Below are 27,660 nucleotides of genomic sequence, written 5' to 3'. Positions count from 1 at the left end.
AGCTAGTCGAAACACAGCTAAGAGCAAAGTTGATTACTGACGTCTTAAAACACCAATTTTTAAAATGTCATGGCAGTTCATGCAGATGATATTTTATAAGGCTTTACACCACTGTAAGTTTTGTATCATATCGTTTTGACAAAAAGATAATGATGTTCCTGCCAGAGGTGTCCCAGGCTGCACTGAAAGTGCTACAGCTAGCTGCTGCTGCCACTATTGATGCTTGCAAATGACAGCTTTCACCTGAACCACCATGACCTTTTGGAGTTTGGAGCTGGTTTCAGGACAGCAGCAATCCTTTTTGATTTTGGCTGTGATCGGACTAGCCATTAGCTCATCAGTTCTGTGAGAAGTAAACTCTATTTCTCCAAACAGAGGTTGAGTTATCTACAACAGGTAAGATATGAACTGTTCATAACTTGTTCACCAAGTTTTACTTTAAACTGGCTGAACTATCCCTTTAAATATAGATATTCTGAACCAGTAAAGTTGTTTTTCTGACTAGAGAGAACCTTTAATTTCTCTCTGTACAAATCCTCCTCAGTCCCTGTTCTGTGTTATTGCAGTGGGTCTATGAAACCAGAGTCCATGTTGTTCTAGGTTTCCTGAAATATGAAGTTCTGATCTGTTTGAAGACATCCTGCTGCAGCTGTAGTAGATACAGAAGTGACCTGAGTACAGCCTGAAGTGTGGCATCACTGACAGGTCAGAGTGAGCTGTGTCAGAGTTTACCTGAACAGGTGCTGCTTTCTGCTGATCTTCACTGTCTGAAGAAGGTTCCAGTTTTCTGGGGTTCTCCACCACAAAGGTTCCCTGTTTGTTCTGGGGCCGAATCTAACATGTAAAATAATGAAAATATATTAACAGAATAAAGAGTTTAAGTTATTATTTATGTACAGAGCATTTCCTACTTTGACAAAAGAAAAACATTTTAGGACTGGTCAAGCTGTCACATTATGTAGAGGTGGTAGTACTCAGCAAATACTCTATGAAGGATTGGGCGTGAGAAACCTGAAAAAGCCTGAAAGCTTCACACCAGGTTATGTTTCTAAAGAAAACCCTTGTGCCTATTTTTAATTCTTCATTTTAGCTTCACTTTTGAGCATCACATCAGCAATTTTATCACTGGACCATCTGAAACCTCTTTAATGATGAGCTGATAAATACTATTTTAGGCACCTTTGTATACCTCTGTTTCAGCTCTCTGCCTCCTGTGTCTCATCTCCTGGTGATACTGCTGTCTGATGAGCTCCAGCTGACGTAGATACTCCTGCAAACACAGAGTTGTCAAATCTCTTCGACTGTTTCTTGTAGAGGTTCTGTCACTAATGTGTCTCACCTGCTCATGCTGGACCTCATGCTTCCTGTCCTGAGGGGTGTGCCGGTTTTCAGGTCGACCCACGTCCTGCTCCAAACCACTGGGCTTCCTGATGGACTCAGCCGTACACGGACGCAGACCCTGATGGCAAGAGAAGATATAACTGAGGGTTAAAGGAATAGTTTGGCCATTCTGAAGTGGGATTTTGTGTAAAAGTTATTTAAATTTATTTATTTTTTGTTCAATACCAGTCTACAAAAGTTTATTTTCCTTCCTCTGAACAACTTTCCTGTTCATAAAAATGCAGTTACTGATAACATTCCAAAATTAAAATTTATAAAACTCAAAACTTGCTCATCAGGCTCTGTAGTTACAAACACATAAATATTGTTTTAACAACAGTCCACCCTCATTACCACTTTTAAAATAAAACATTTTAAAAGGTATGTGTAGACTTTTACTAAAAAGTGTGTATTTCTTTAAACAAATGTCTAAAGTCAGAAACATTAAACAACAAAATGAAAAAACACTGATGTATAGTTGGTCTGTGTGTGTGTATCATCAGACAGAGGAGCTGCTGAGGTTCCTCCTACCAGCTGTTTCTCTGCTCTCAGCTTGTACTGGTTGGCCTCCTGCCTCCTCTGCAGGTATTCATTACGAGCTGCAGCCACACTGACAGAACAGGTTAGGATAAAAAAACATTACCGTTCATATTTGTTATGTAACTGGGATTTCACTAAATAAATAAATAAATAAATAAAACTATGCGAGAAGCCAAAAATCAATCTGATGGAAACATTAAAGGAGCTTTACAAAGATTAGAGAAACACAATTAGACCTGCTGGGAATAAATGGTGCTTAGATTAGCCTCATCCTGTTCTCTACACTGTACATATTAGTGAAGAAAACTGGAGATTATTCAGTTAATAAACAATTATATTTTAATAACAGACTGTTCAATATTTAGGATATTTGTTATTTTGTCACTCACAGCTGGTATGGTTCTACAGGAGGACCTGCTTGGTCTTCACATTCCATCATCTCATCCTTTACGTTCTCGTGAGGAGAAACAGGAGGAACAGGAGGGTCCTTTTTTCTCCTCTGAAAGGCATCCAGCTGAGCATGGTAGTGCTGATAATGGCTGACAGGCTCACTGATCCTGCAGAACATGTTACATACATGTCAAAGCCTTACATTCACAAGGAAAAGGTTTCTATTGTCTGATTATTTTGGAGGATTCTCTGGATGACGCTTTGCTCACTGTTCTAGCACCAAAACTCAAGTCCATGTTAAACAAATCCGTACTTCCACCTAATTTTTTTTTTTTACCGTCTTCTTCCTTTTCAGTTGACTGGGAGCTGGTGCCTATTTCCAGCAGTCACTGTGCGAGAGGCAGGGGACACCATGGACAGATCGCAAGTCCATCACAGGGACACATAGAGACAAACCACCATTCACACTCACCTAGGAACAATTTAGAGTTACCAATGAACCTAACATGCATGTTTTTGGCCTGTGGGAGGAAACTGGAGTACCCAGAGAAAATATACAAATTCCACACATAAAGGCCGGGAGGCCAACCTGCAACCTTTTTGCTGTTAGATGAAAGCGCTAACCACTGCATTGCCATGCCACCCTATGTTAAATAAATGCACTTTGAAAACCTACTGTATTAAGAAGAACACGCTTGTAATTAAAAACTGATGAAAATAACTGATGTAAGAAACACTTATCATTTGAATTTTTTTCACTTTTATAGGATTTAGTAAAATCATCACCCGTAAAGTTCGGTGCTGAAACCAGGAATGTAACTTTTACTTAGATTGACCATATTTAAGATTATAGATGTTAAACAGAAATGTATAACATCATATGGAAAATAACAAAAGCAGTTGTTGAAGTCAGAGGTTAGATAGACTGTCAGTTCAGATCTTTTGAGGTGGGGTTGTTTGGAAAGATTATGAGCAACTAATATCCTACCTGCTATAGATAGCTCTTTGGACCACCTCAGACTGGAGAAACAGAAAATAAAACAGCATTTGGATGAACTGCTATAAAACCTTTGGGATTGGAGTTATTTTAAGAGGACAGCAGTCCATTGTAGTCCCGGTGGAACTCAAACTAGCCATTAGCTCATCAGTCCTGTCTGAATTAAACTCTGTTTCTCCGAACTGAGGTTGTTTAAACAGGCGAGATAATAATTGTTAATACTTTTGCACAGAGCCCCACATCAAAATATCTAAACTACCATTTTAAGATGTGTTTAGATCATTGGAGAACGTTTTGACTCACTTCTGGTTCCCTGCAAACCTTCTGTCAGCAGCTGGATAAAGAGGCTGCAGCAATAAAGACAACAGAGTTAGAACAACAGAAAGAACAAATGACTTTTAAACCAGGTCTTAAATATAAAAACTGTTCAGCTTTCAGCTGCATTTTATTGACATTAAGTGGGCGCTGGAAATGTTTAAATTTTACAACAGACTGACTACATGTTTGCAACTAATTTACATAAGACAATTAATGCTGATTTTTTAAATCAAAATTTTTTTTGTGCCCCTAAATTTTGTGTCCGTACTGATTTTGTTGGACTGATTCTTTTTTTCTGTCCTTTGAATCACATCTTTAATAACCCATGTTTGCACTGTATTAAGTTTAATGTAATGGATGTATTTTTGAAAAAACTAAAACTCAGCAACTGTTTAGACAATAAAAGGCACTACGTATTTACTATGTAGTTTGAGGAGCCGCCTTTTTAGCACTGATATAGTAACACAAATACTCAGTCATGATCAATTCTGGGTACTCTGAGTAAAGATTTTCAATATAGAAAAATCTTTTTGATCACTTTTTACAGATGAGCTTTTGTCTGCTCACATTCTGTTCATTTTATTCAGATAAAACAGTATTAATTTACCCTGAATTAGTCTTATTAGAGGTTGATAATATGTCAAAATCTTATCACAGACTTCAAATAATCTGTCTTAAACCCAAACCTCTTTCTCATCTGTGTTCTCTCTCTTACTGGATTAGTAATTACACACCAAAACTTTTATTTACCATCAAATAAAATATGATTTGTATTGTTTGTCATCTTAGTAATTTCTCAAAAATGTAAAGGAACAAGGTACACATCTTATCTATTGTAATCTCCTAACTCTTCAGTTATTGTTATTCATCAATTATTATTAAGTGCAGGTTTAAACATTGGTCAGATTTTTTTTCTAGGTTATCTGAGACATCCTGACATATTTTAGTGTTCTTACAGATTTAAAGGAAAGTGTGTAGATTTTCTGCTGACAAATATTAAGAAATCTGTCAGTAGCATTTTAAACTCAAATGAGTATAAACTTATCTGAGTGTTTTGTTTGATTTGAAAAAGGAGTACCTCTGTTAGTGCACTTCTTATTTTTGTCACATAGCTTAATTACTTTGTGGTGGGCGGGGGCGTTCCTTCTGAACGGGACCCTCCAGTCTTGTTTAGCAGACAGTTTCTTGTCAGCTCCTCCAGGTCTCCCTGTTCCCCTGGCCTTCTGCTCCTTCTCTGGGGAAAAAAACAAAACAACATCAAATAAATTATCCACCATTTTTACAGTTTTAACAATAAATATTGTTTCTCTGAGCACATTTTAGGCTGTTTTTACATTTTAAAAGGCCCTTTTAATACAGTAATTAAAGAGCAGAAGTAAAAGCTATGTAAGATATGTTTGATAAGCAGTGTAAGAGAAATCACACCTTTTATGATAAAAACAGATGACAGATTGTCCTGTTATGTCAACAAAACACTGCAGTACATGAAGCATGATTACACTCAAATCTATCAGCATTCAGCCAGTTTTTACTGAATACAGAACGATACAACCAAGAAAAGAGATATTTTCATGAACTTTATCAGCTGTTACAATGTCAGTAAAGAGACACTAGATGGCTTCACATGCCATGACCAGCTAACGTGGAAAGAGCCATCCCATCAGAGGGCGACAAGAATAAAAAGATCTCATGATGCACTGTAGGAGTGACAGATAGCTTCAATATGAAGTTGAGACTGCATCAAGGATCGGCTCTGAGCCCCTTCTTGTTTGCTCTGGTGATGGGCAGACTAACAGATGAGGTGAGGCAGGAATCCCTGTGGACTATAATATTTGCAGATGGCATTATGATCTGTGGGGAGAACAGGGAACAGGTGGAAAAGAACTTGGAGATGTGGAAGGATGAACTTGAAAGAGGAATGAAAGTCAGCTGTAGCAAGACAGAGTACATGTGCGAATGAGAGGGAGGCAGGTGGAACAATGAGGCTACAAGGAGCAGAGGTCACAAAGGTGCAGGACTTCAAGTACTTGGGGTTGACTGTCCAGTAAAATTGGGATTATGGTAAAGAGGTGAAGAAGAGAGTCCAGGGAGGATGAAGTGGATGGAGAAATGTTTCAGGAGTTATTTGTGACAAAAAGGTGGCAGCAAAGGTCAAACGAAAGGTTTACAAGACAGTGGTGAGACCAGCTATGTTGTATGGTTTGGAGACTGTAGGACTAACAAAAAGACAGGAGACAGAACTGGAAGTGGCAGAGCTGACGATGTTGAGGCTCTCCTTGGGAGTGACAAGGATGGACAGGATCAGGAATGAGGTCATCAGAGGTACAGCACAGGTTGATTGACTGGGAGATAAAGTTAGAGACCAGACTGAGATGGTTTGGACATGTGCAGAGGAGGGACAGTGGGTATATTGGTAGAAGGATGTTAGAGAGGCAGCTGCCAGGAAAAAGACAAAGAGGAGATACATGGATGCAGTTAGAGAGGACATGGAGGTAGTTGGAGTGAGGACAGAGGACGCAGAAGACAGAGTTAGATGGAGGAGGATGACCCCTGAAAAGGGAACAGCTGAAAGAAGAAGATGAGGAGTTCAATATTGTTTATGTGGTATGTCTTTTATATTATTTATAGGTTGGAAGGGTAAGATTTATTGCTCACAGCTGAAAAAATGAGAATTAATGTTCCCTTTCAGTTGATTCACTCGGTACAAGATGTACTATGGGATATCACGCCCCGCATGTCCTGGCTGAAGACACCTTTAATCACGCCTTTAGGGAAATGACGTGATGACGACATTGACAGGCCGCGCCTGCACTATGTAACCGTCTGTCATCACTGTCATTCCTCAGTTCTTACGTTCTTCACCTCGCTAGGAACACCTCTTCGAGTCAGGCTAGCTAGCTGCTGCTAGTTAGTTCTGTTTCACAAGGCTGCTCAGAATTAGCTTAACTGCTTTTGTTGGTGTTAGTCACCGCTGCCTGTTGGTAAGCGTGTCTGCCGGTGAAGCACTAGTCTCGAGTTTTCCTGCAGAGTTCAGCGTTTGTGGTTCGGGATGAGCACAAAGCTGACACAAGCGAAGCAGAAGTCTTCTGTTCGCCCCTGTCCTCAGGGGTGCGGCTTTTCGCTCCACGAGAAGGACCAGCACGAAGCTTGTCCCGTCTGTCTGGGAATCGTTCACGCTCACAGAGCGTTGGCGGAGCCCGAAGCCTGCGCGTTCTGTTGCCAGCTTCGCCGCTCAACCCTGGAAAGGCGGATTAAGTTCCTGGAGAAGGTGCTGGAAGAGGCTGCAGTCTCACAGCAAGACCCTCTGCTCTCCAAGTCAGGGAACCCGGTTTCATCCGAGTCCAACGAGGACAGCTTTTCGGTCGGTGTCCCCGCTTCCAGCTTGGCGGATCACATGGATTATGCTGAGGGGTCAGCTGGAAATGAAAAAGGTGCTGCTCAGTCTCAGTTTCTACTGGACCCTCATCAGGCAGACGAGGACGTGTTGGACATTGGTCTGGACGTTCAAGGTCTGTCACAGGACGAGAATGAGTTTTGGTCGGGTCAGGGTGCCGCTGCTGCTGCGCCGGCGGACCAGGATGACATTCCTCTCCTTGTACCGGCATGCGGCTGAGAAACTGGACGTGGAGTGGCCCTGTCCCCTTCCTGCTCAGAAACCGTTGCGGTTTGCCGGATTTTACCTCCCAGCGGAGGCCTGTCTACCTAGATGGTCCGGTGGTGGCTGACGGGCTGTTTGGACAGTCTCTTGACACCATACAGGCAAAATTTGAGCTGAGGAAGAAGACGTGATGTGAGACCCAAGTCCAGCGCGAGCACTCGCGAACCGGCGGTACCACCGCCTCCACCGAAGAGAGCGGCGCTGCCCGCGAGCCTCAGCTCCCAGCCGATACAGCCACAAATTCACAGCCAAGCTCCCTGCCACTAGGCTTGGAGCAAAGGTCCCCCTCCGAATCTTCAGAGGAACTAGACGTCTCGGAGGAAGAAAACACAGTCCTCCTAGCAGCAGGACTACGAATTCAGGGGTTTCAGGAGCAGGGAGACATGACCACCTGCTTTCGGCAACCGCCAAAAAGGGGTTTTGTTGGTTTTGTTTGGGGTCCCAGTCCCAAGGCTGCATTTCCCCCACACAGTCTCCTAAGCACAATTTCCCCATTCACACAATGTTTGCACTAAACGCCCCCAGTTTGGGTGCTGTAAATGTTTGCCAAAGCACAACGAAGGTTCAGAATGTTCGTGTAAATGTTTCAATAAAGACTGCATTTTGTGAAAAAAAAAAGTGTAAATCAAATGACTGCAGGCGGTAGTCGAAAAATGCCGCACCTCTCTCGGACAACGACAGAGGGCAGCACTTCCTCGCTATCAGTGCAGCAGGTCGGTCGCCTGGCCTCACGGCTCCCTCTCTGGCGCGCATGCGCACTCCCACCATGGGTAGAAAAAACCGTTGCTATGGGTTACTGGTTCTAGTCTCACTGGAGACCTCCCCGCTTCAATGCTGTGGTAAACACAGCTATCGAAGCTGAAGCAGCAAAAATTCTGAGAGAGGAAATAAACACGCTGTTAGCAAAAGGAGCGATTGGTTCCCGCTTCAGAGACGAACAAAGTTGATACAGCCGTTATTTCGTTGTTCCGAAAAAAGATGGTGGGCTCCGTCCGATCTTGGACTTGAGAGTGTTAAACAAGTACCTACGAACGTACAAATTCAAAATGCTAACACTCAAACATCTTCTTAATGCTGTCAGGCCGGGCGATTGGTTTGCAACAATTGATCTGACAGACACTTACTTTCATGTAGCGATACACCCGGACCACAGACAGTTTCTGAGGTTCGCTTTCGAGGGCCTAGCTTACGAGTACGTAGTACTGCCCTTCAGACTGTCTCTCGCGCCTCACACCTTCACAAAATGTGTAGAGGCGGTGTTAGCTCCCCTCAGAGAAAAAAGAATTTTCAGAAAAGCTCGCTGACTCCGAGTCAGCAGTTTCCATTTCTCGGGCTGGAAATATGCTACCTGTTGAGCAGAGCTCGTCTCTCAGAACACAGAGTTGCTGCATTTCACCGCTGCCTCACTCTGTTTCAGTTGGGATGCAAACTGCATTTCCAGACGATCCACAATCCAGTGGAAATGGTACTGCCTGTACTAGAGAGGGTGCGCAGACAGGGTTTGTCTCTGATTTTGGTGGCACCCCGATGGCCAGCAAAGTCATGGTATGCCGAGATAATCAGCCTGCTGGCAGCAGAGCCCTGGCAACTCCCTGTCCATCGGGATCTCCTCACTCAGGCAGGAGGGGAGATTCTTCATCCACACCCAGAGCTGTGGAACCTGCATGCCTACCTGCTGAGAGGACCAACTTGTTAGCTAAAGGCCTCCCCTCCGCTGTAGTGGCGACAATCCAGAGGGCAGGGGCATCCTCTACTAGAGGCTTTTATGCCTACAAGTGGCGAGCCTTTGAGCAGCGGTGTGAAGTCAAGCACATTGTCCCATCAGTGCTCAATGGTGGATGTTTTAACATTCCTGCAGGAGCTGTTGGATAAAGGGCTCTCTTTTTCCACAATGAAAGCAGCTATTTCTGCCTGCCATGTTGGTTTCAATGGGGTCACGCCAGGAGCTCATCCCCTGGCTGTGCGTTTTTTAAAATGGGTCTGTAGACTGAGACCTGTGAATAAACCCAGTGTCCCTCCCTGGGACCTTACTGTGATTCTTGAGGCTCTCTGTGATCCTCCATTTGAACCTTTGGAATCAGTGGATATGAAGTTTCTTTCATATAAGGTTGCTCTGCTTCTTGCTCTGACAACTGCAAGGCGGGTTGGAGACCTCCATGCTTTGTCAGTGAATCCCTCCTGCATTCAGTTTTCACCTGATGACTCCAAGGTCATTCTGTGACCAAACGCAGCGTATCTCCCTAAGGTCATACCTTCAGACTACAGATCCATGACTATTGAGCTCTCAAGCTTTTGCCCACCTCATTTTGCATCTGAGGAGCAGAGGAGGTTGCATTCCTTGTGTCCTTTACGTGCACTGCACATTTACATTGACCGCACATGGGACGTGAGATTGTGTGATCAGCTGTTTGTGTGTGCTGCTAACCCAGGCAAGGGCAAGGGTCTGTCTAGACAGAGACTCTCCCACTGGATTGTGGAAGCTATTTCTCTAGCTTACAACAGCAGGGGGCTCCCAATCCCGCATGGTGTGAAAGCACACTCCACCAGGGGTGTAGGAACATCCTGGGCTCTGTTTAGAGGTGTACCCGTGAGTGATATCTGTGCTGCGGCCAGCTGGTCCTCACCACACACATTTGTTCGGTTTTATCATTTGGATGTGACAGCCCCTTCTGTGGCTCACTCTGTTCTTTCTGCTGGGTCTAAGGTGCCGCACTAGTGTGCTGTATTAACCCAGGTTTGATGGCTGCTCTGCGGGTCGTTTATATACATCCCATAGTACATGTGTTGTACCGAGTGAATCGACTGAAAGGAAACATAATGTTATGCATATAACTATTGTTCCCTGAAGGAGAGGAACGAGGTACAACACATGGCTGCCCTGATGCTCAGCCGGGCTCGGTGAAGAGTGGCTATTGAACTGAGGAATGACTGTGATGACGGACGGTTACATAGTGTAGGCCTGTCACTTGTCGTCATCACGTCATTTGCCTAAAGGCGTGATTAAAGGTGTCTTCAGCCAGGACACGCGGGGGCGTGATATCCCATAGTACGTGTTGTACCTCGTTCCTCTCCTTCAGGGAACAGTAGTTATATGCTTAACATTACGTTTTTTTTGTGTGTATGCATTTGTGTGTCTGTCCGTTAGCAAAATGTCATGAATCACTGAACAGATTTTAATGAAACCTGTAGAAAGCAATCATTGGATGTACAGCTACAACTGACTAACTTATGAAGTCTAATCAATTCAAGATGGTCATCACAGCTAACTCACAATAAAAAAAACACAAAAATGGCTGTAATTCATTTTTAAAATTGTGCTCAAACCTAGTATAGTTGTCTGAGCAAGCTTTTTTCTTAAAAGCTTTGCATTAACTGTTAGAGTCAACTCTGGCTGGTTGTTAGCACAATATCTCATGAACCAGTGGATTGATTTTAATGAAACATTTAGAATCATTGGATGAATGTCTACAACTCAATCATTTTTGGAGTCAGTCTGATTTAAGATGGCCACCACATCTAATCAAACAGCCAACAAAAATGGCTATAACTCAGGTTAAGGAATTCTAGGTCTTCAGTTTAGTTGCTGTTTAGCCTCTTATCTGTAAGTGTTAAACCAGCAGAGAAGCATCTAGTTCTAATTTACATTACAGAACTGAGCTCAAACATTCAGTTCTTGATAAAGAAAGATTGCTGACACTGTTTGTGAGGTTTTGTATATGTATGTGTTATCTGCTACCAGCTGTGGTTTTTGTTTTAGCAGCTTGTGGTGCTGCTGCAGCACGGTTCTGATGAGGTATCGAATGGTTAAATTCCTCCGGTGTCACCTGCAAACACAGGAAACCATACCAAACATCACACACACACACACCAACATCTTTAAGACCCTCAGTAAAGAAAGCAAATAATAATCATACAGATCATACAACTGCACAACCTTAACACTCCTGTCTTTAATATTTGATCAGGGTTTTGCTACATAGGACACACAGCTTATTAGTACTGTAACTTATACTAAATAACTGTTATGGTATTTAATTTCTTTTGTCTATAATAGTTTGACAAAGATCTCTGACTGAGACTGCCTTCTGCTCTAAGTGTGTGAAAGTACACTGAAAGAAAGCATGACTTCTAGCTTCCTTCATGTAGCTGAAGGTACTCCCCAGGGATCTGTTTTGGGGCCACACTGATTTTTTAATTTTTTTTATCAACAATCTTTAAGTAATCCTAAAGTATCAAACATTAATTTCAGTTTTTTTATGCTGAGATACCATGATTACTCTGTTGTATATATCAGTCTCCAACAATCTTTTAAACTGTTAAGCACATTTTTTGCAACTCCAAACAAAATTTGAATGTTATTTGAATGTTTTGAAAGTCCCTGAATCCATTTTCAAATATTAACAGTATCAACAGGAAAAATATCCCATCACTTTGATAATGGTTTGTTGAAATGATCAGTAAACCAATCAGATTTATTACCTGAAAGTTAATATGTTTGCTGATGTGTTTCTCCAGGAAGGGACGTCGCAGGACAGAGCTGACTGAGGGACGGTCCCGAGGGCTGACCTGCAAAACACAGTTTGTATGTGTGTGTGTGTGTGTGTGTGTTTGCAACATTAGTGAAAACCACCACTCAACCCTCACCCTAACCCATATAAAAGCTGTATTACTTTTGAACATATAAAGACTTGGTCTGTGTTCAGTGTCCACATTTATGCTTTTACAAACAGGTAATCCAACACAATACAGAAAATAATCTAACGACCTTAAATGTAGCACATTAGTGATCAAACTATACTCCACCATCGCACCTACATATCATAACAACAGTTAGAACAGGTTATTATTATTTTTTAAAAAGGTCATTTCATTTCAGACTGATTAAATGTTCATCCTTATTTCCAAAAATCTACTTTTTTAAGCTATAAATTTAATTTCTAATGCCCCTTTTCTACCGGCTCTAAAGGTCCTGGCTCCACTCTACTCGGCTTGCTTTGCACGTGTTTCCACTGGCATTTTTTCAAGGCCGGTCCCAGCTTTTTTTGTCTCTGCTTCGGAGTAGGGCCAGCCGGGCCGGCTCTGCTTTCGTGGGTGGCGCAAGCTTAGCTCCTGTTCACTCATTGGTCGTGGGTGTGGCCAGATGCAAGCATAAAGAGCGAACGGTAGGAATATAAACAACAGCGTTAGCTTACCCTGCAACATTTAAGCCGTCTGTCCTCCACCTGAAGGCGCTGTAAAGCCTAAAATCTCCGGCGGATAACAGCTGTCCTACTACGTACAACAATCGCGGCATCCAGAGCATTTCTTCCACTGTGCCTCTCTTCCTGAAGTCTCAGGAGAATCCCCATAAGTTTAAAAAACAGCAACAACACAGGGTCAACGTTCTCCAGTTTCGGTGTGCGCACAGCTGAGTATTAAAACTGTTTATCTTTCTGAGGTAGCATTGTTGTTGTACTTCTAATGTATGTAACTGAATGTAAAGCACTTCTGTTAGCTGCTCTGATCTTATCCTGAGTTGTTTGTGTTTTGGCAGTTTCACTCCAAGGAAGAAGCAATTAATCTTGACTAGTGTGAAAGGAGTTTGGCTGATAGTTAGTTTTGGTACAAGACATCATAGCGAGACCATTACAATGATAATTCCAAACAAAAGAAATACGTAGGAGTTTCAACAACTCTGGAAACTGGAGAGAAGATTATGTCATTTTGAATTGTGCTTCATCTTTGAAGGGGCCATCTGATGGATCCTGTTTTTCATGTTAGTTCATATACATTTTGTTTTTGTTTAGCATTAATGAATGAAAACCTGCTTCTTTATTACTTGTTTAGGAGTTTTGTGTAAATATGCTTGTAAGAATCTGATAAAAATTAGAATTTTATAAAAAAGTAAAAACTATGAGCATGAAAGTGGCAATGATCAGATGACTGCAGTTTGGACAACAGAGTCTTTCCTACGTGGAGCTCAGGATGAGATCTTCAACAGCTGTTAAAACAGTTTGCAACATTCTGATATTTGGACAATTCAATTAGGAGTAATCCAAGCTGCTGCTGCCAAAGTCCTCACAAGAAAGAACAGCTTTAATCCTGTAATACCTGTTCCTTGATCCACAGATTGGACACAAAATTGTACTCACTGTTTGTGAAGCCTTAAACACAGTTACACAATCACTGTGACCTTCTCATTCACTATGAATCCATCAGGAATCTCAGGTGTTCATAACAGTATGAACTGAGACATGTCAGTTAAATATTCAGAAATGAAAACCGGAGAACTGGTAAAATGGTGAACTTATAGGTGACTCAGAAACCTCAGACTTAGACTAAAGATGTTGAACTACTCTGTTCTCTTTGCTGGTTGTCTGATGTGGTTATTTGTAGTAGATTTAAACATTGTAAGCTTAATGTAGGTGAAGGGTTATCAGCTTTATAGTGAAAACAATACACAGGCAGCTGAATATATGAGCTAATATTTTTCTGATACAAATTTTATGCAAAGCTTTGCAAGTTCAGTATACAGTTAAAACAATACTTGAGTAAACTGCCTCAGTCAACTAATAACTATACAAATACAATAATGGCTTTACATGACTGAGCTATTACCAGCTCAATTCTGTTTTTTGACACGGATGTTGACATTTGAGTCAAAGTTCAGTTTTTGTTCATACCAGCTGTGTATATGCTCACATGCTGCAAACAATGACACGGAAGTGTTTCAAACCTTGAAGAGTTGGGTGACCAGCTGGCGGAGGTCTTGGGAGTAGCGGAGGGATACAGGTGTGTAACGCCCCCTGCAGATTTTACTGACCAGCTGCCGCAGGCTGCTGCCCTCAAACTCCAGGTGAAAACACACATGTAGGTAACAGAAAATTAAAAACAACACTTAGAGTGGTGAACTTAAATGAAACTGCATGTGCTGAAAAGTCAAGTGACTCTATTATAATGATTACAATATCAAATCAAATGGATAACAAAGTTGGTAGTAGGAGCGCACTGGTGATCCTGTGTCAGTAAGGAGTGGCACCCACTTGGGCTTGGATACAAGCAGTCATTTGGTGTCAAATAGAGTAATACAGTCATATCCTCTTCTGCAACAAGTTGGCCTTTATCTGTTGTAAGTGGCCTTCAAGATCAAGCAGATTGGCAATGGGTCAGAGCTGGCAACCGAGCTGATCCTACACATGTCAGCTCGGAGAAGGACTTGGATGGCCCCACGCAGTTTAAAAAAACAAGTGTCATGTGAATGGGCATTGTTTTGTTGACAGACCGTACCAGTGTAGTGTCAGGAGGGGTAAGACGTGAACGCAGCATGTCACTGATGTTTCTGCTGTGCTTATCAGGGTCCCCCAAATCACGCCCAAAGGCAACTTTAGGTCACACCTGGTGGGTACTGACATCATGATACCAGAAGTAACAGTGGTGTCTCACTACAACATTAGCAGGATTATATCTCTTCCCTCAGCACCATGATACACACACATGATGGTCATTCATGGAAATGCAGAACCAAGATTCATCACTGAATATATCATACAACACTACTCGTCATCTGGCTGTGCTTCTCAGTTATGGCACAACTTCAAATGCAGTCATTTCTGTTCTGGTATTGATGGCAGCCAACACATGAGATAGTGAACCAATAGTCAAGCTGCTGCCAGGCTTTGAAACATGGTGCAGGATGACACTGGGGGTTGTAAAGGGTCCAATATCTTAGTCCAGTGACAGAAGTCATGGGCTTCTGTAATTCCTGATGCACAACAACAACCCTCTCTGGGTGCAGTCTGTCTTGGGTGACTGGAACCTTTGTGACATGACTGGGTCCCTCATGTACCATCGGTTCCAACATTAGGCCAGTGTGGCATCCATGTGCCCCACATGCTTAACAGTTGCACAACATCATCACCCAGCCTCATGCAAACTCACAATGTGACCCCTATCAAACTCCATTGGGTGCTGGTTATGTTGTCTAATGCATATATGAGGCATCCTTTGTGTCTGCTGATCTTCACTCACTGTTTTGACTGATTGTTGGATGCTCTGGCAACTGTCTGATAACACTGTTGCTACATTTGTGATGCCGTTACTTGTGTCCTCTGGTGCTGTTCTAAGTCACTGGTAGCATGTGAACTAAATAATGAAACTTGAATGTTTTTGTCAGTGAGAGTATTTTAAAGCTATTTTTCACTTTATGCATGGGAAGAATGAGTAAAGAAAATGCTGAAGTGTCATTTTCACATGTGAAGGTAACATTGTACTACCAAACAGTTTTTCATAAGTTTGAAGACTTAAATTTCAGGGGAAAAGTAGAGTGTATGTTATCAAAATTAAATCAAGATTATTTATTTAGCACTGTTTATGTAACTGATGTTCTGTAGATAACTTTCATTTGTCACAACTTATTTTTCACCCATAAAGACAGAGTGTGTGAGTGGAACTAAGATAATGCAATTGGGTAACATTAGTCAAGTGTGACTCATTCAGCTAACACTGACTAGCATCAATGTTAGTAAGCATTAGTTCAGTGTTAGTACAGGTGTGTGTGTGATGGGTGACTTGGGGTGCAGCTTACTGGATGCTTCAGGCAGCAGAGTTCATACAGGACACAACCCAGACCCCAGATATCCCTGCAGAGAAAATACACACACAAACAGAAATTTATCTAAATAGATCAATTTTATAGACATGCACCTGATTTTAAATTACATCATCCACCAAATGTCTGTCTCAGTCAGCACTGAGGTTCTTTGGTCCAACAAAATCAGGGTGGGTTGTTGACATCATCATAAACACCACATTCCTTACATCTTATGTAACATGATATGTTTCCTGTTTTGACAGAATGCTGAAACCATGAGCTACAGTTCTAAACCTGATAAAAGAAGAAAAAAAAATCATGAAATTAAAAGCAGTGAAATTGCTCAACAGAGCACAGCACTGACAGAAAAGTCCTGTAAAAATGTTCTGTTGTTTGCTCTCTTTGCTCAGAATCAAATATGTGGGTGAGTGTTTATGCTCTTGGACTCTTTGTGAGGACATAATAAAGGTTTATACTTTGAGAAAATACACATTTTACAAAGCTGGGAGGAAACTGTTCAAGAGTTTAAAAGTTTGAAGACAACTTTAAGTCAAATTTAGGGTTTCCAATAAAACCCCTGCTAATTAATGTCCTAGATATTTTAAAAAAACATGTCTGTGTGAGCGTGGGAAGGAGGAAACACATCTGACCCCAGCTGCATCAAAATAACACTCCAGAGCATATCAATGATCCACAAAGGAGAAACTTTAGTTTGAGAAGTTTGCATGAATCTGTTTTCAGCTAAAATAAATGTGTTTCTACATTTTACTGAACCCTCTGAATGTACTTCAGATCAAACAGATCATGACATTATTGTTATTATTATTATTATTGTTGTTGTTGTTATCATCATCAGCAGCAGCAGCTGGTACATGATCCAATTAAACATTTTAAGTGTCTAAATTTGCTTGCACACTTTGAGTCTCACTTATTTCATTCGAAAATGCTTCAACTGCAGTCGACAGGTTTCTGTACACCAGCAGACATCACACTGACATGGTGTCAAAACACTCTAAACTAAAGGTTACAGACAGAAAACCTTCATCCAATGAAAACATTCATATGTGACAAATAAGAGTAACCATCCAATTTGTTGGTAAAAAAAGAGGTTTTTCATTAATCTCCTATATTGTGGTGGTCATAAAAATGTTTTGAGAGCTACAGGAAACTTTTTATAGGATACAACTGCCAAAGTTTCATTAGTTTATTAGTTTAAAAGGCTTCAAATATAAAAAGTAAAGACTTTTATAAGGTCTATTTTTAAAGAACTGAGTGTATCTAATAGTCTTAGTTAGAAACCTATACTTCATTAATTACTTAGATGGTTTAAACATTTATTTCGAAAATGAAATTTATAAAAAAAAAAATTAAAATTTCTGCAGAGAAGTCCAAAAATCCCCTTTGTAAAAACATGTCTGAGGATGTCACCAAAATGAAAGAAGAAACTTTAAACAGTCTTCAGTCTTCTGTAGGAATCTGGGCAAATAAAAACATGTTTATCTGGACCGAATTTATAAGTTTTAACAAAGACTTTAAAAAATGCATAATGCTGGAGACACTTTGTGATGATCAACAGTTTGAAAATACAAACTCGAAACATTGAAACTAACTTCATGGAGTGTCTCAGCTTGTGAATGCAAAGATTAAGCTGCAGTTACACTCAAAAATAAAAATGGTAAATGGACTGTACTTATATAGCACCTATACAGCATCTACCTTTTGACCAAACCAGAATCTCTTGAGCTGGTTTGTTATAGATGATACTGTTGCTGCATCACAAGAAGACCAACAAATGAAAAAACAGAAAAATTAATTAATGTAAAACTGAATTCACAGAAGAAAATAGGGAATATGAGCACACAAACGTACGTCTTGTTGTTGTAGGGCTGACTCTCACAGATCTCTGGTGAGAGGTAGTACGGTGTCCCGACACAGGTCCTGACCAGCTCCATGGTGCTGCACAGTTTAACAAATCAACATATTCAGTCAGGCTGCAACATGGAAATAAAGTAAATCCTCAAATAAACTGTGGATTGTTAGGATTTGGTTTTGTTTGTTCCCCTATGTTTGATGTTTGTGTTCTGGTCTCCTTTGGGTTTGGTTCTGTTTCATTCCTTCCTGACTGCCAGTGGCAGTAAACAAAGTTGATATGTCTCCTCGCGCTCTGCACAGGTCGAGAATTAATGTAAACAAAGTCACGCACGTGACACATAGCTCACCTGGGTTTGCCCCCCGGTCTGGCGGTCAAGGCGATGGGTTGCAAGTAGAAAAAAGTGAAAGAAAGGTGAGTGATAGCTGGAGGTTCTGACCGCGTTCTGTGTCTGCACAGTTCTCGTTCGGATTGCCCAGCGAGCGCCCATATTTACACACGCCGAGTCTGAACGCGCGCTTCAGCGTTTATTGAAGTGTTTGCTTACGTTACCTGGCTGACGCACACGCGTAGGTGTGGAGGTGATCGCGTTCTTTAGTTTTTATTGAAGTCCTCGCCCACCCTGCCCAGTTCGGGGCCTGCCCACATTTGCCACGTCCGTGGTCAAGATGCTGGTGTGCTCCGCGTGTGGGGCCCCTCTCCAGGTGGAGGACGGCTATGACCTGTGTCCCAAGTGCCTGGGCGTGGGTCATCTGAGGGAGGCTCTGACTGACCCATCCATGCATGAACTGCAGTATTTTGCCATTGTCGGTGAGAGGCTACGGCAGGTAGAAGATCTACTGTTGGTGGCAGAGCGGCCACCCTCAGCAGTGCCTCAACCGTGCCCCGGGAGGCGGGGGGATGCGTCAACGGATGAGCACCGCAGCCCGCTGAGGAAGAGGCCTTGGCTGGCGCGCCCATCCCGGGAAGAGGTTGACTCTTTAAGGGCCGAGGTGGAGCAGCTCAAGGCCCTACTAAAAGCTCCAGACCCTGTGCCGGTTTTCCCGGCAGCAGCCTGGGAGTCAGGAGAGGATCTGGACGACGACAGATTCTCCGTGAGGGCCTCCAATTCTGAGTTTCAGTCTCTTGCGGAGCAGAGGCCCTGGACTCCGGAGGTGGAGCCCCCGAATATGGAGGTGAATGATGGTTCGGGAAACTCCCACAGGAGTTCAGTTAGCTCTGAACCAGGGGAGGAACCAGGCCCACTGCGGGCAATCATTTTGACATGCGTTGGCCGGAGTCGGTCTGGACGATGCCCCAGCTGCCCGTCCCAAGGGAAACCCCTTTTTTCGCCGGGCTCCGGCGGCCCCTCCGTTTGAGGTCTCACCATCTCCGGCCTTCTTGGAGGAACTCCAGCGCTGCTGGAGGGATCCTAGGAGCTTTTCCCACAATGGTAGGGACGCACGGACTCTGGCGTCCATGCGCAACCCCGGGGATCATGGTCTAGGCCGCATGCCCCCCGTGGATCACTGCATCGCGTCATTGGTCCTTTCCCCAGATGAGGCGCTGAAGGAGAAGGTCCGCTGTCCGAGCGCCCAGTGTCGGGTGACAGACGGCCTTTTGTGCTGAGCATACGACGCTGCGGCCCGTATGGCACGTATTGGCAATTCCCTCTCGATTCTCCTCCTGGCTCAATCCCAGATGCTGCAGCCGGGCGTGGCGGGAGAAGCACTGGGGGATACTAACGACGCGGCCCTTTAGGCCTTTGGGCTTATGTCCAGGGAGTTGGGTCGCCTGCTGTCCACCCTAGTGGTCACCCGGCTCCAGGTCTGGTTGGCGCAGGCACCCATCTCAGATCACTGTAGGCAGAGCTTGCGCAGGCTGCCGGTAGTCCCGGGCCAGCTGTTTGGACCAGAGGCCGAGAGGGCACTGGAACGCTGTAGGCAGTCCAGTCAGGCCTCTGGGGCTGGGGGTGGTCGAGGTGGGCCAATGGGACCCCCCGTTCCACAACCACGAAGACGGGACGTACGAGACCTGCACCGTCAATTTCGGGCCGCCACTCGTCCACAGTTTGGGCAGCAGAGCCAGACTGTGGCAGGAACTTGGCATCAGCCCAGGGCGGAACAGGCTGTACCTAGGGGGACACTGGCGGGTCTGGACAGAGGCCGGCGCCCCCCCACCGGCCGGAATAGACGGCAGAATGCAGCCTGAGGGCTGCAGGCCGACAGCAGAGAGGTTTTCACGGCAGCACCTGGCCTATTGGAAGGTCCACTGCGCAGACGCGTGGGTGTTAGTTACCATGTCCCAAGGGTACAGGTTGTAGTTCCGCCGTCTGCCCCCACCCCCATCGGGGGTCAAGTTGACCTTGGTCACAGATCCTGCGCGAACTGCGGTTCTGCTGCAGGAAATAGAGACCCTCCTGGACAAAAAGGCCATAGTATTGGTTCCACCGCCTTTACTGGCCGGTGGGTTCAACTCGACCTACTTCCTCATTCCGAAGAAAGATGGCTCCCTTCAGGCAGTGCTGGATCTCAGGGGGTTGAACCAATTTCTGAAGGTCCTGCCTTTTCAGCTGGTACCTGCGGTTTGCCTTTCACGGCGTGGCCTACGAGTTTGCAGTCCTGACGTTTTGGCTCTCCTTAGCCCCTCCAATCTTCACGAGGTGCATGAGGGCAGTCTTAAGCCCCCTGTGTCTGTCGGGGTTAAAAGTCCTGCCATATCTCGACGACTGGCTCCTCTGCGCCCCCTCCTTTCAAGAGGCAGAGCAGGCAACGTTGAAGGTCCTGGCCCATGTCGAAGCGCTAGGGATCGCAGTGAATCGGCAGAAGAGTTCGCTGATCCCAACCCAGCAGGTGGTCTTTCTGGGCATGGCCCCGGATTCAGTGGCCATGCGGGCCCGTCTGACTACGGACAGGGTGGACAGGATTCAGTTCCTACTCCAGTCCTTTCACATCGGGGCAGCACCTCCACTCCAGCTGTGGCTGAGACTGCTGGGGATGCTGGTCGCAGCCTCAGCTTTGACTCCCCTGGGGCTGCTTCACCCTTGCAGAGATGGCTCAACAACCTCCACATTGACCCCCGGCGGCACCGGCAGGTCAAGGTGCGGATTACACCCAGCTGTGCAGTGCTCCTCAGTCGGTGGCGGAGCAGAGCATACCTGCGGCACAGGGTCTCCCTCGGCGCGACCCCTGCAAGGCGGGAGGTGGTCATTACAGACGCATCGCCCCTGGGGTGGGGGGCGGTGTGGCAGTCGTTAGGTCGTACGGTGCCTGAGGGAGGCCCGGAGGCTGTGGACCTGGGCATACCCTCGCTTCGCTTCCGTTAGGGCTATGCACCTACCGGGGACGAGGAACTCTCTGGCCGATTACTTATCCCGCCAGGGGAATGGAGGCTCTATCCTCAGGTGGTTCGGCAGATATGGGGCCGGTTTGGCAGGGCCCAGGCCGATCTCTTTGCCTCGAGGAGCAGTACACATTGCCCCTTGTGGTTTTCCCTGGCAGAGACCAGCGCCCCGATGGGGATGGATGCCCTCGCGAATGGATGGCCAGCCGGTCTGCTGTATGCCTTTCACCCATTTCCACTGCTTCTGCCCACTCTCTACCGAGTGAGGTCAGGGACCATGAGGGTTCTCTTGGTGGCCCCCCGAGTTGCCCATGAGGGTCTGGTTTCCACTTCTTCTCAGTCTGCTGGATGGGGAGCCGTGGCGATTTCCGGTCAGGGCAGACCTGTTGTCTCAGATGGAGGGGAGGATTTGGCACCCATCTCCAGGCCGTATGCATCTCACAGTGTGGCCACTGAAGGGTGCTGGCAGCCCCTGACAGGTCTGGAGCCTTCCATTCAGCAAACCCTGCACAGTGCCAGGGCTCCGTCTAAGATGAGGGTTTATGCCCATTGCTGGCGCTGTTTCTCGGCGTGGTGCAGGCTCAAGGGGGTTGACCCAGTTTGGTGTTCCCTACATGACATCCTGAGGTACCTGCAGGGTCTGTTCGATGCTGGACGGGCGGCATCAACCCTGAAGGTGCACTTGTCAGCCATTTCAGCCAGCCACAGAGGCATTGATGGCAGGCGAGTGGGAGCATGGGACCTCCCACTGGTGTTGAAGGCCCTAAGCCGGCCACCTTTCGAGCCCATGTGTGCGGCTCCACTAAAACTAGTGTCCCTCAAAACGTCCTTCCTGTTGGCAATAACAACAGCTAAGCAGGTCAGTGAGCTCCATGCTCTTGCCATCACCCCTACTTGCCTGCGCTGGAAGGCAGATGGGTCTGGGGTGACACTGTGGCCGAACATCGCCTTTCTCCCTAAGGTTCTGCCCCCAAGCTATGTGAATACGGCCATCGAACTGGGGGCTTACTTCCCTCCCCCTTTCCAGTCCGAGGAACAGAGGTTGGCGAACACGCTGTGCCCAGTTCGGGCATTGCGGCTGTACATTGTCGCTACGGATGCTATTCGGCGATCAGACCAGCTGTTTGTCTGTCATGGGGGACAGAACAAGGGGTGGGCCCTTTCGAAGCACAAGCTGTCGCATTGGGTCGTCGATGCCATTGCGCTGGCTTATGAATCTGCGGGGGCTGCTGCCCCCTCGGGGGTTAGGTGCCACTCTACCAGGAGCGTGTCCGCATCCTGGGCGGCAATGAAGGGGGTACCACTAACAGAGATCTGTGCAGCGGCATCATGGGCGACACCATGCACGTTTGCACGATTCTACCCCCTCAACGTAGCACACAAATCTGCGCTGGCTTCAGCAATTCTGCCTCTGGCTTCATCTACCTCCTGAGAGGGGGGTGAGTACTGCGTTCCTCGTGACATCGTTGGCATAAGTCATCCACTTTGTTTACTGCCACTGGCAGTCAGGAAGGCTCTCCAATCTCTAGTGCTGAGGTCACCGAGGTGGTTGAAAAGCTCCTCAGTGGCAGGGCTCCGGGGGTGGATGAGATTCGGCCACAGTTCCTTAAGGCTCTGGATGTTGTAGGGTTGTGTTGGTTAACGCGACTCTGCAATATTGCGTGGACATCGGAGGCAGTTCCCCTGGATTGGCAGACCGGGGTGGTGGTCCCCTTATTCAAAAAGGGGGACCGGAGAGTGTGTTCCAACTACAGAGGGATCACACTCTTTAGCCTCCCTGGTAAGGTCTATTCGGGGGTTCTGGAGAGGAGGGTACGTCAGATAGTCGAACCTCGGATTCAGGAAGAGCAGTGTGGTTTTTGTCCTGGTCGTGGAACACTGGACCAGCTCTATACCCTCTGCAGGGTTCTTGAGGGTACATGGGAGTTCGCCCAAACAGTCTACATGTGTTTTGTGGACTTGGAGAAGGCGTTCGACCGTGTCCCTTGGGGAATCGTGGGGGGGGGTGCTCCGGGAGTATGGGGTACCAGGCCCTTTGTAAAGATTAAAGAAAAGTTCTGTGCTCTTACACTGCTTGTTGCAGTTAAACAGTATCAGCCGACTTCTGTTTCTACAACCATGAGTTAAACATCCGTGTTGACAGAGAGCAGATTGATAATCAGTGTTTAGAGATCTTCTATGTGTTACAGAGAACTCAGTGACAAACAGCTGCACTGTGTGTGTGTGTGTGAAGATGACACTGACTTACTTATTCAACATTCTTGCAATTCCAAAGTCTCCCAACTTTGCTTTCATCCCTCCTTTGGTGAGGAAGATATTCTAGAGCAGAGGGAGAGCAGGAATTATATCTTGTGTGGGTGTGTGCGTGCATGTGTGTGTGAGGAAACAGATACAGTATGATTGATGGAAGTGAACAGAATCCCAGTCTTGTGGTGATATTCTGGGAGCTGGCACACAGCGTGCTCTTTGTTCAGGGAAAAAGCTGATCCCAGAACACTTCAGAGAGCTCTGTAATGATAATGCTGGTTAATTAGGAAACTTATCTTTGTAGCAATAATGTTCCTTAACATGATTATGTTTATAGAAGGAATACATAGTGTACATTCTGTGGATTTTAAAGCTCAGGCACAGTGGGTTGCAAAGTATTAACCCCCTTAGTGTTCTCTCTGTTTTGTTGCTTTACAACCTGTAATTTAGGAGGAGTTTTGGGAGGTTTGTATGTTTGGACTTACAAAACTACCACTTTGAAGATGCAAAATATTGTTATTGTAAAACAAACAATGAATAAGAGAAAATACAGGAAGGCTGAGTGTGCATATCTATTGACCTCCCCAAAGACCTTCTGCAGCAGTTCCAGAATCAGGTCTCTTCGGGTTCAGCTCCTTGATCTTGGGCCATCTGGTGCTCCTTCAGGTTGGATGGGGTCTGCTTGTGTCCAACGATCTGGACCAATTCAGGACTTTAAACTGGTTCTCCTCAAACCAGTGGCGTGTTCAGGGTTTTTGACATGTTTATACTCCAACCCTGATCTGTACTTTTCCACAACTTTGATTCTGACCTGTGTAGAGAGTCCCTTGTCTTTATGCTGTCACTTGCTTGGTGGAAGGCCCACAGTCCTCAGAGGTGATACACTGGTGTTGATTCTAGTGGCTGTCAGAGCAGCTGTATGTATACTGAGATCATCTGACCAAGCACTGCTCACAGATGGATCTTGTTTAACTAGTTATGTGGCTTCTGAATGAAATGGTTTGGGCTCCAAAGTAAAGGCGGTGACTACATAAGCACAGACTACTTTTCAGTAAGTTTTTATAAGAGAAACTAAGAAAGTTATTTTTCCAGTTTTAATGAAATTAATCTGGAGTATTTTGTGTAGGCCCATTACTTAAAATCAAAGTGAAACTTAATTTAAAATACAAGTTCTAAGGCATTTAAACAGATTAAATACCAAAAGGGTGAGCACTTCTGCAGCCCACTGTAAAGTAATTAATTCTGTTTAGTAATAAACGCTTTCATTTCCTTATAATGTCACACATCACAGACTGAAATGTTTTACGTTAGTGCATACTCCCCCCACCCCTCAAAGTGTAAAGTGTAAATTTAATCAATTCTAGGTTACACCAAATGTTTATTAGCAATTAAACACCTGAAGATATAATCATTAGAAGGGGCGTTGTTAGACATAAAGTCATAGTGGAGCGCAGCACAGGGTAACAAGTCACTTCATAAAACAGTCCAAATGCTAAAGGTACTTTGTAAGTACCTCTATATGTACCCTGTAGGTACCCCCATAAGTATCCTCTAGTTACCCTGTAATTGCCATGTGAGTACCCCACATAAGTACGTATCTTGTAAATACTCTGCAATTACCCTGTTTGTATCTCCATAAGTACCCTGTAAGTACTTGTAAATATCCCAATGCATACCTTGTAATTGTCCTTTATGTACTTTTAACTACTCTTAAAGTGCCTGTAAGTATCCTGTATATACGCTGTAAGTACCCTTTGTGTCCTTCTAGTACCCCATAATTACCCTGTAATTTCATTGTAAGTATCCTGCATTTACCCCTGTAAATACCCTGTCATTACCCTGTACGTAATAACAAAAGTACCCGGTATGTACTGATGAAAATACCCCATAAGTACCCCACTTGGGACCATTTACCCTCTCCTGTGAGACAATGTTGGGTCTCAGTCCCAAAAGCCTTCAGATAAAAAAGGGTGATATTAGATATTAGTTTTAAAATGTTTCATCAGAGAATGCTGAGTGTCTTTATGCTGGAATGGTTATCTTTTGCTTTTTGAATATAATTATCTGAAATGTGATCAAGAAATTTTACTGGTGCACATGAAATTTATACTGTGTAACATGAGATTCTTTGCTAACAGACATTTTCACCAATAGTTTACAGCAGAGGCCCTTAGCCCTGGTCCTCGTGACCCACTGCTCTATAGGTTTTAGATGTTTCTCTGCTCCAACACACCTGACTCAAATAACTGAATTACCTACTCTGCTAAAGAATAGGTGCTTAAAAGACTAATGAAACAAGAAAAAGTACAAGAAAAAAAACAGCTATTTGCTGTCAGTGATGATGTGTTTTTCACCTCAAGTCTACTTGAAGACAGACCTGAAGGTTGGCACAGTGACTTAGCTGGCAGTGAGCGGCTGTGAGGAGGGTCAGGTACCTGAGCCTTGATGTCTCTGTGAAGAATCTTCCTGTCATGGATGTGTTTGAGACCCAGGCAGATCTGAACGAACCAGTCCACAATCTGGGAAACATGAAGCTCAGTTTACTTGCCGTCACATATATAAAGAATAAATCAGCTCTAAATTACAGTGTTAAAATCAACACTCATATGAGTCAAATTTTAACACTGCTGGGGTTGGTGAAAATGGCTTCAACTCCATTGTTCCTGAACATAAGATGATCGTAGTTTAAAATTCTGGCATGAAAGGCGACAGTACTACTACACTTCTTTTTTTAAATACATCTGCACGTAAGTACACCTATAGAGCTGACTTCAGTTTAGACTAACTAATCAATACTGTTCTGAATTTACTGAATGTGAATAAAGAATTTTAAGCTATTTAAACATTACTTAAAGCTTGCACTTTTTAACTTTAGTTTTTCAAATTTTTCTACTATTTTGATTGATGCCTGTGCTATACTAGAAGTTTACAAAAAAACAGATACTTTTACAGCATTTAAAAGAAATGTTCAAAAGTTCTCCAATTTTGAACTTACTTCAGCATTTTAATAACCTTGCACATTTTGAAACAAATTTTGGTAAAACTTTAACTCTTTAAGTATTCCTGCTTGTGCTTCCACTACTTATGTAAATGTATCATTATCTGTCAAACTATTGCCAGCCTTTGAACTGGGTTCCAGACAGTGTTTAACTTCACCTACTGAACTGGCTTGAGTTTTTAAATCCGGTTGGAAATTTAAGCAGATTCATTCCTTCATTCATTGAAAATGTTATTTCTTTACTTTCTATCTTAAAGGTGCCAGGGCAGAGGCGCAGTTTAGATTTGATTGTTCTTTATTTTGTAAAAGTTCAGCTCAAAGAAGCAGCCTAAAGACAAACTATAACAAAAACTACTTCACACTTTTATTCACACAAGGCTTTTTTTAAATTTCTTTTGTCTGATTCTATTTAAACTTAACTAATTTTGTTTTAGTTTTTGGAGCCTGGGAAACCTTCTTCCTTCAAAGAGGGGGCATGACATGAAAAGTTTAAGAGCCGCTGTTTTAAATAGTGTTTTCTTACTGGATACCTGCTCCTCAGAGAAGGGAACTCCTCTCTGCATGTTGATCTTCTTCAGCAGATCTCCTCCATCACAGAACTCCATCACTATATACAAGCTGCCCCTCTCTGTGCAGAGACGCAGGAAACACAGTTAACGTGACAGAAACTCATCAGCAAGCTTCCGGACCCAGACAGGGGTTCAGTCTTTCACCTTGAAATGATGTGATGAAAGAAACAATGTTTGGGTGATTCATCTTCGACAGCAGCGTCACCTCTTTACCGGAGGCTTCTTTTTCTTTCACTGACATCTGGGCGACAAACGTACTTCTAAGCCAGCAGCACCAAAATGAATGTGAACATCCTTCAATAGTAACAGGTCGATAAATAAAACAACAATGCATTTCATCCTACAGTGTTCTGTGGCTTTATTATTTCCTGTCTTGAAAATGAAAAGTAAATTTACTCAACATAGTATTTCTCTTGTGTCGTGCAGACAGTGTCATGCTGCCGTACCTTCCTGAAGCTGACCTGTTTCACCACACACTGCCCGTCTCCACCCCTCTTGTCCCGGACCAGTAAGGCTCTCCCAAATGCACCCTCTCCAATCTGTCGGATAACCTCATAATTGTTCATAACACCTCAACGGCCTGCGGCACACAACACAAGAAGATCACACAAGCTTTAGCAGCTGCAACAGAAACTTACAGAAGCTGCACATTATTTGTTATTGTCAGTTTATTTTATATCAAGTAATGTTTACCATCATTCTCTTTGGTTTTAGCACTGATCAGGGTTAAGTTATTGAGTGGTCTACGGAGTACTCTGTGTGTGTTGTTTAGTCTGCACAATCTTAGAAAACAGTGATGAGCC

At 44.2% G+C, this 27,660-nt stretch overlaps 1 protein-coding gene across 2 annotated transcripts in view; it reads right to left on the bottom strand.

The window, feature by feature from the left end:
• The window catches only part of LOC108248630 (serine/threonine-protein kinase Nek5), a 33,214-nt gene that overhangs the window by 3,131 nt on the left and 2,423 nt on the right, over positions 1-27,660 (bottom strand). Inside the window, exons 2-18 of one of the 2 annotated variants that reach the window (XM_017437522.3) lie at positions 27,304-27,437; positions 27,002-27,098; positions 26,819-26,916; positions 25,726-25,809; positions 23,292-23,362; positions 17,722-17,808; positions 15,847-15,901; positions 13,999-14,112; positions 11,763-11,849; positions 11,020-11,107; positions 4,747-4,859; positions 3,611-3,654; positions 2,310-2,477; positions 1,912-1,990; positions 1,340-1,459; positions 1,190-1,270; positions 733-834 (exon numbers count right to left, since the gene is read on the bottom strand). In XM_017437522.3, coding sequence (XP_017293011.1) covers positions 733-834; positions 1,190-1,270; positions 1,340-1,459; positions 1,912-1,990; positions 2,310-2,477; positions 3,611-3,654; positions 4,747-4,859; positions 11,020-11,107; positions 11,763-11,849; positions 13,999-14,112; positions 15,847-15,901; positions 17,722-17,808; positions 23,292-23,362; positions 25,726-25,809; positions 26,819-26,916; positions 27,002-27,098; positions 27,304-27,423 — 1,608 coding nt within the window. In that variant the 5' untranslated portion in view covers positions 27,424-27,437. Of the gene's footprint in view, positions 1-732; positions 835-1,189; positions 1,271-1,339; positions 1,460-1,911; positions 1,991-2,309; positions 2,478-3,610; positions 3,655-4,746; positions 4,860-11,019; positions 11,108-11,762; positions 11,850-13,998; positions 14,113-15,846; positions 15,902-17,721; positions 17,809-23,291; positions 23,363-25,725; positions 25,810-26,811; positions 26,917-27,001; positions 27,099-27,303; positions 27,438-27,660 lie in introns of those variants that run through there. The other variant, XM_025010914.2, reaches the window with a different exon arrangement.

The sequence above is a fragment of the Kryptolebias marmoratus genome, linkage group LG6 (genome assembly GCF_001649575.2).
Source record: "Kryptolebias marmoratus isolate JLee-2015 linkage group LG6, ASM164957v2, whole genome shotgun sequence".
NCBI classification, from domain to species: domain Eukaryota; kingdom Metazoa; phylum Chordata; class Actinopteri; order Cyprinodontiformes; family Rivulidae; genus Kryptolebias; species Kryptolebias marmoratus.
This window is presented reverse-complemented; position numbering and strand designations above follow the sequence as displayed.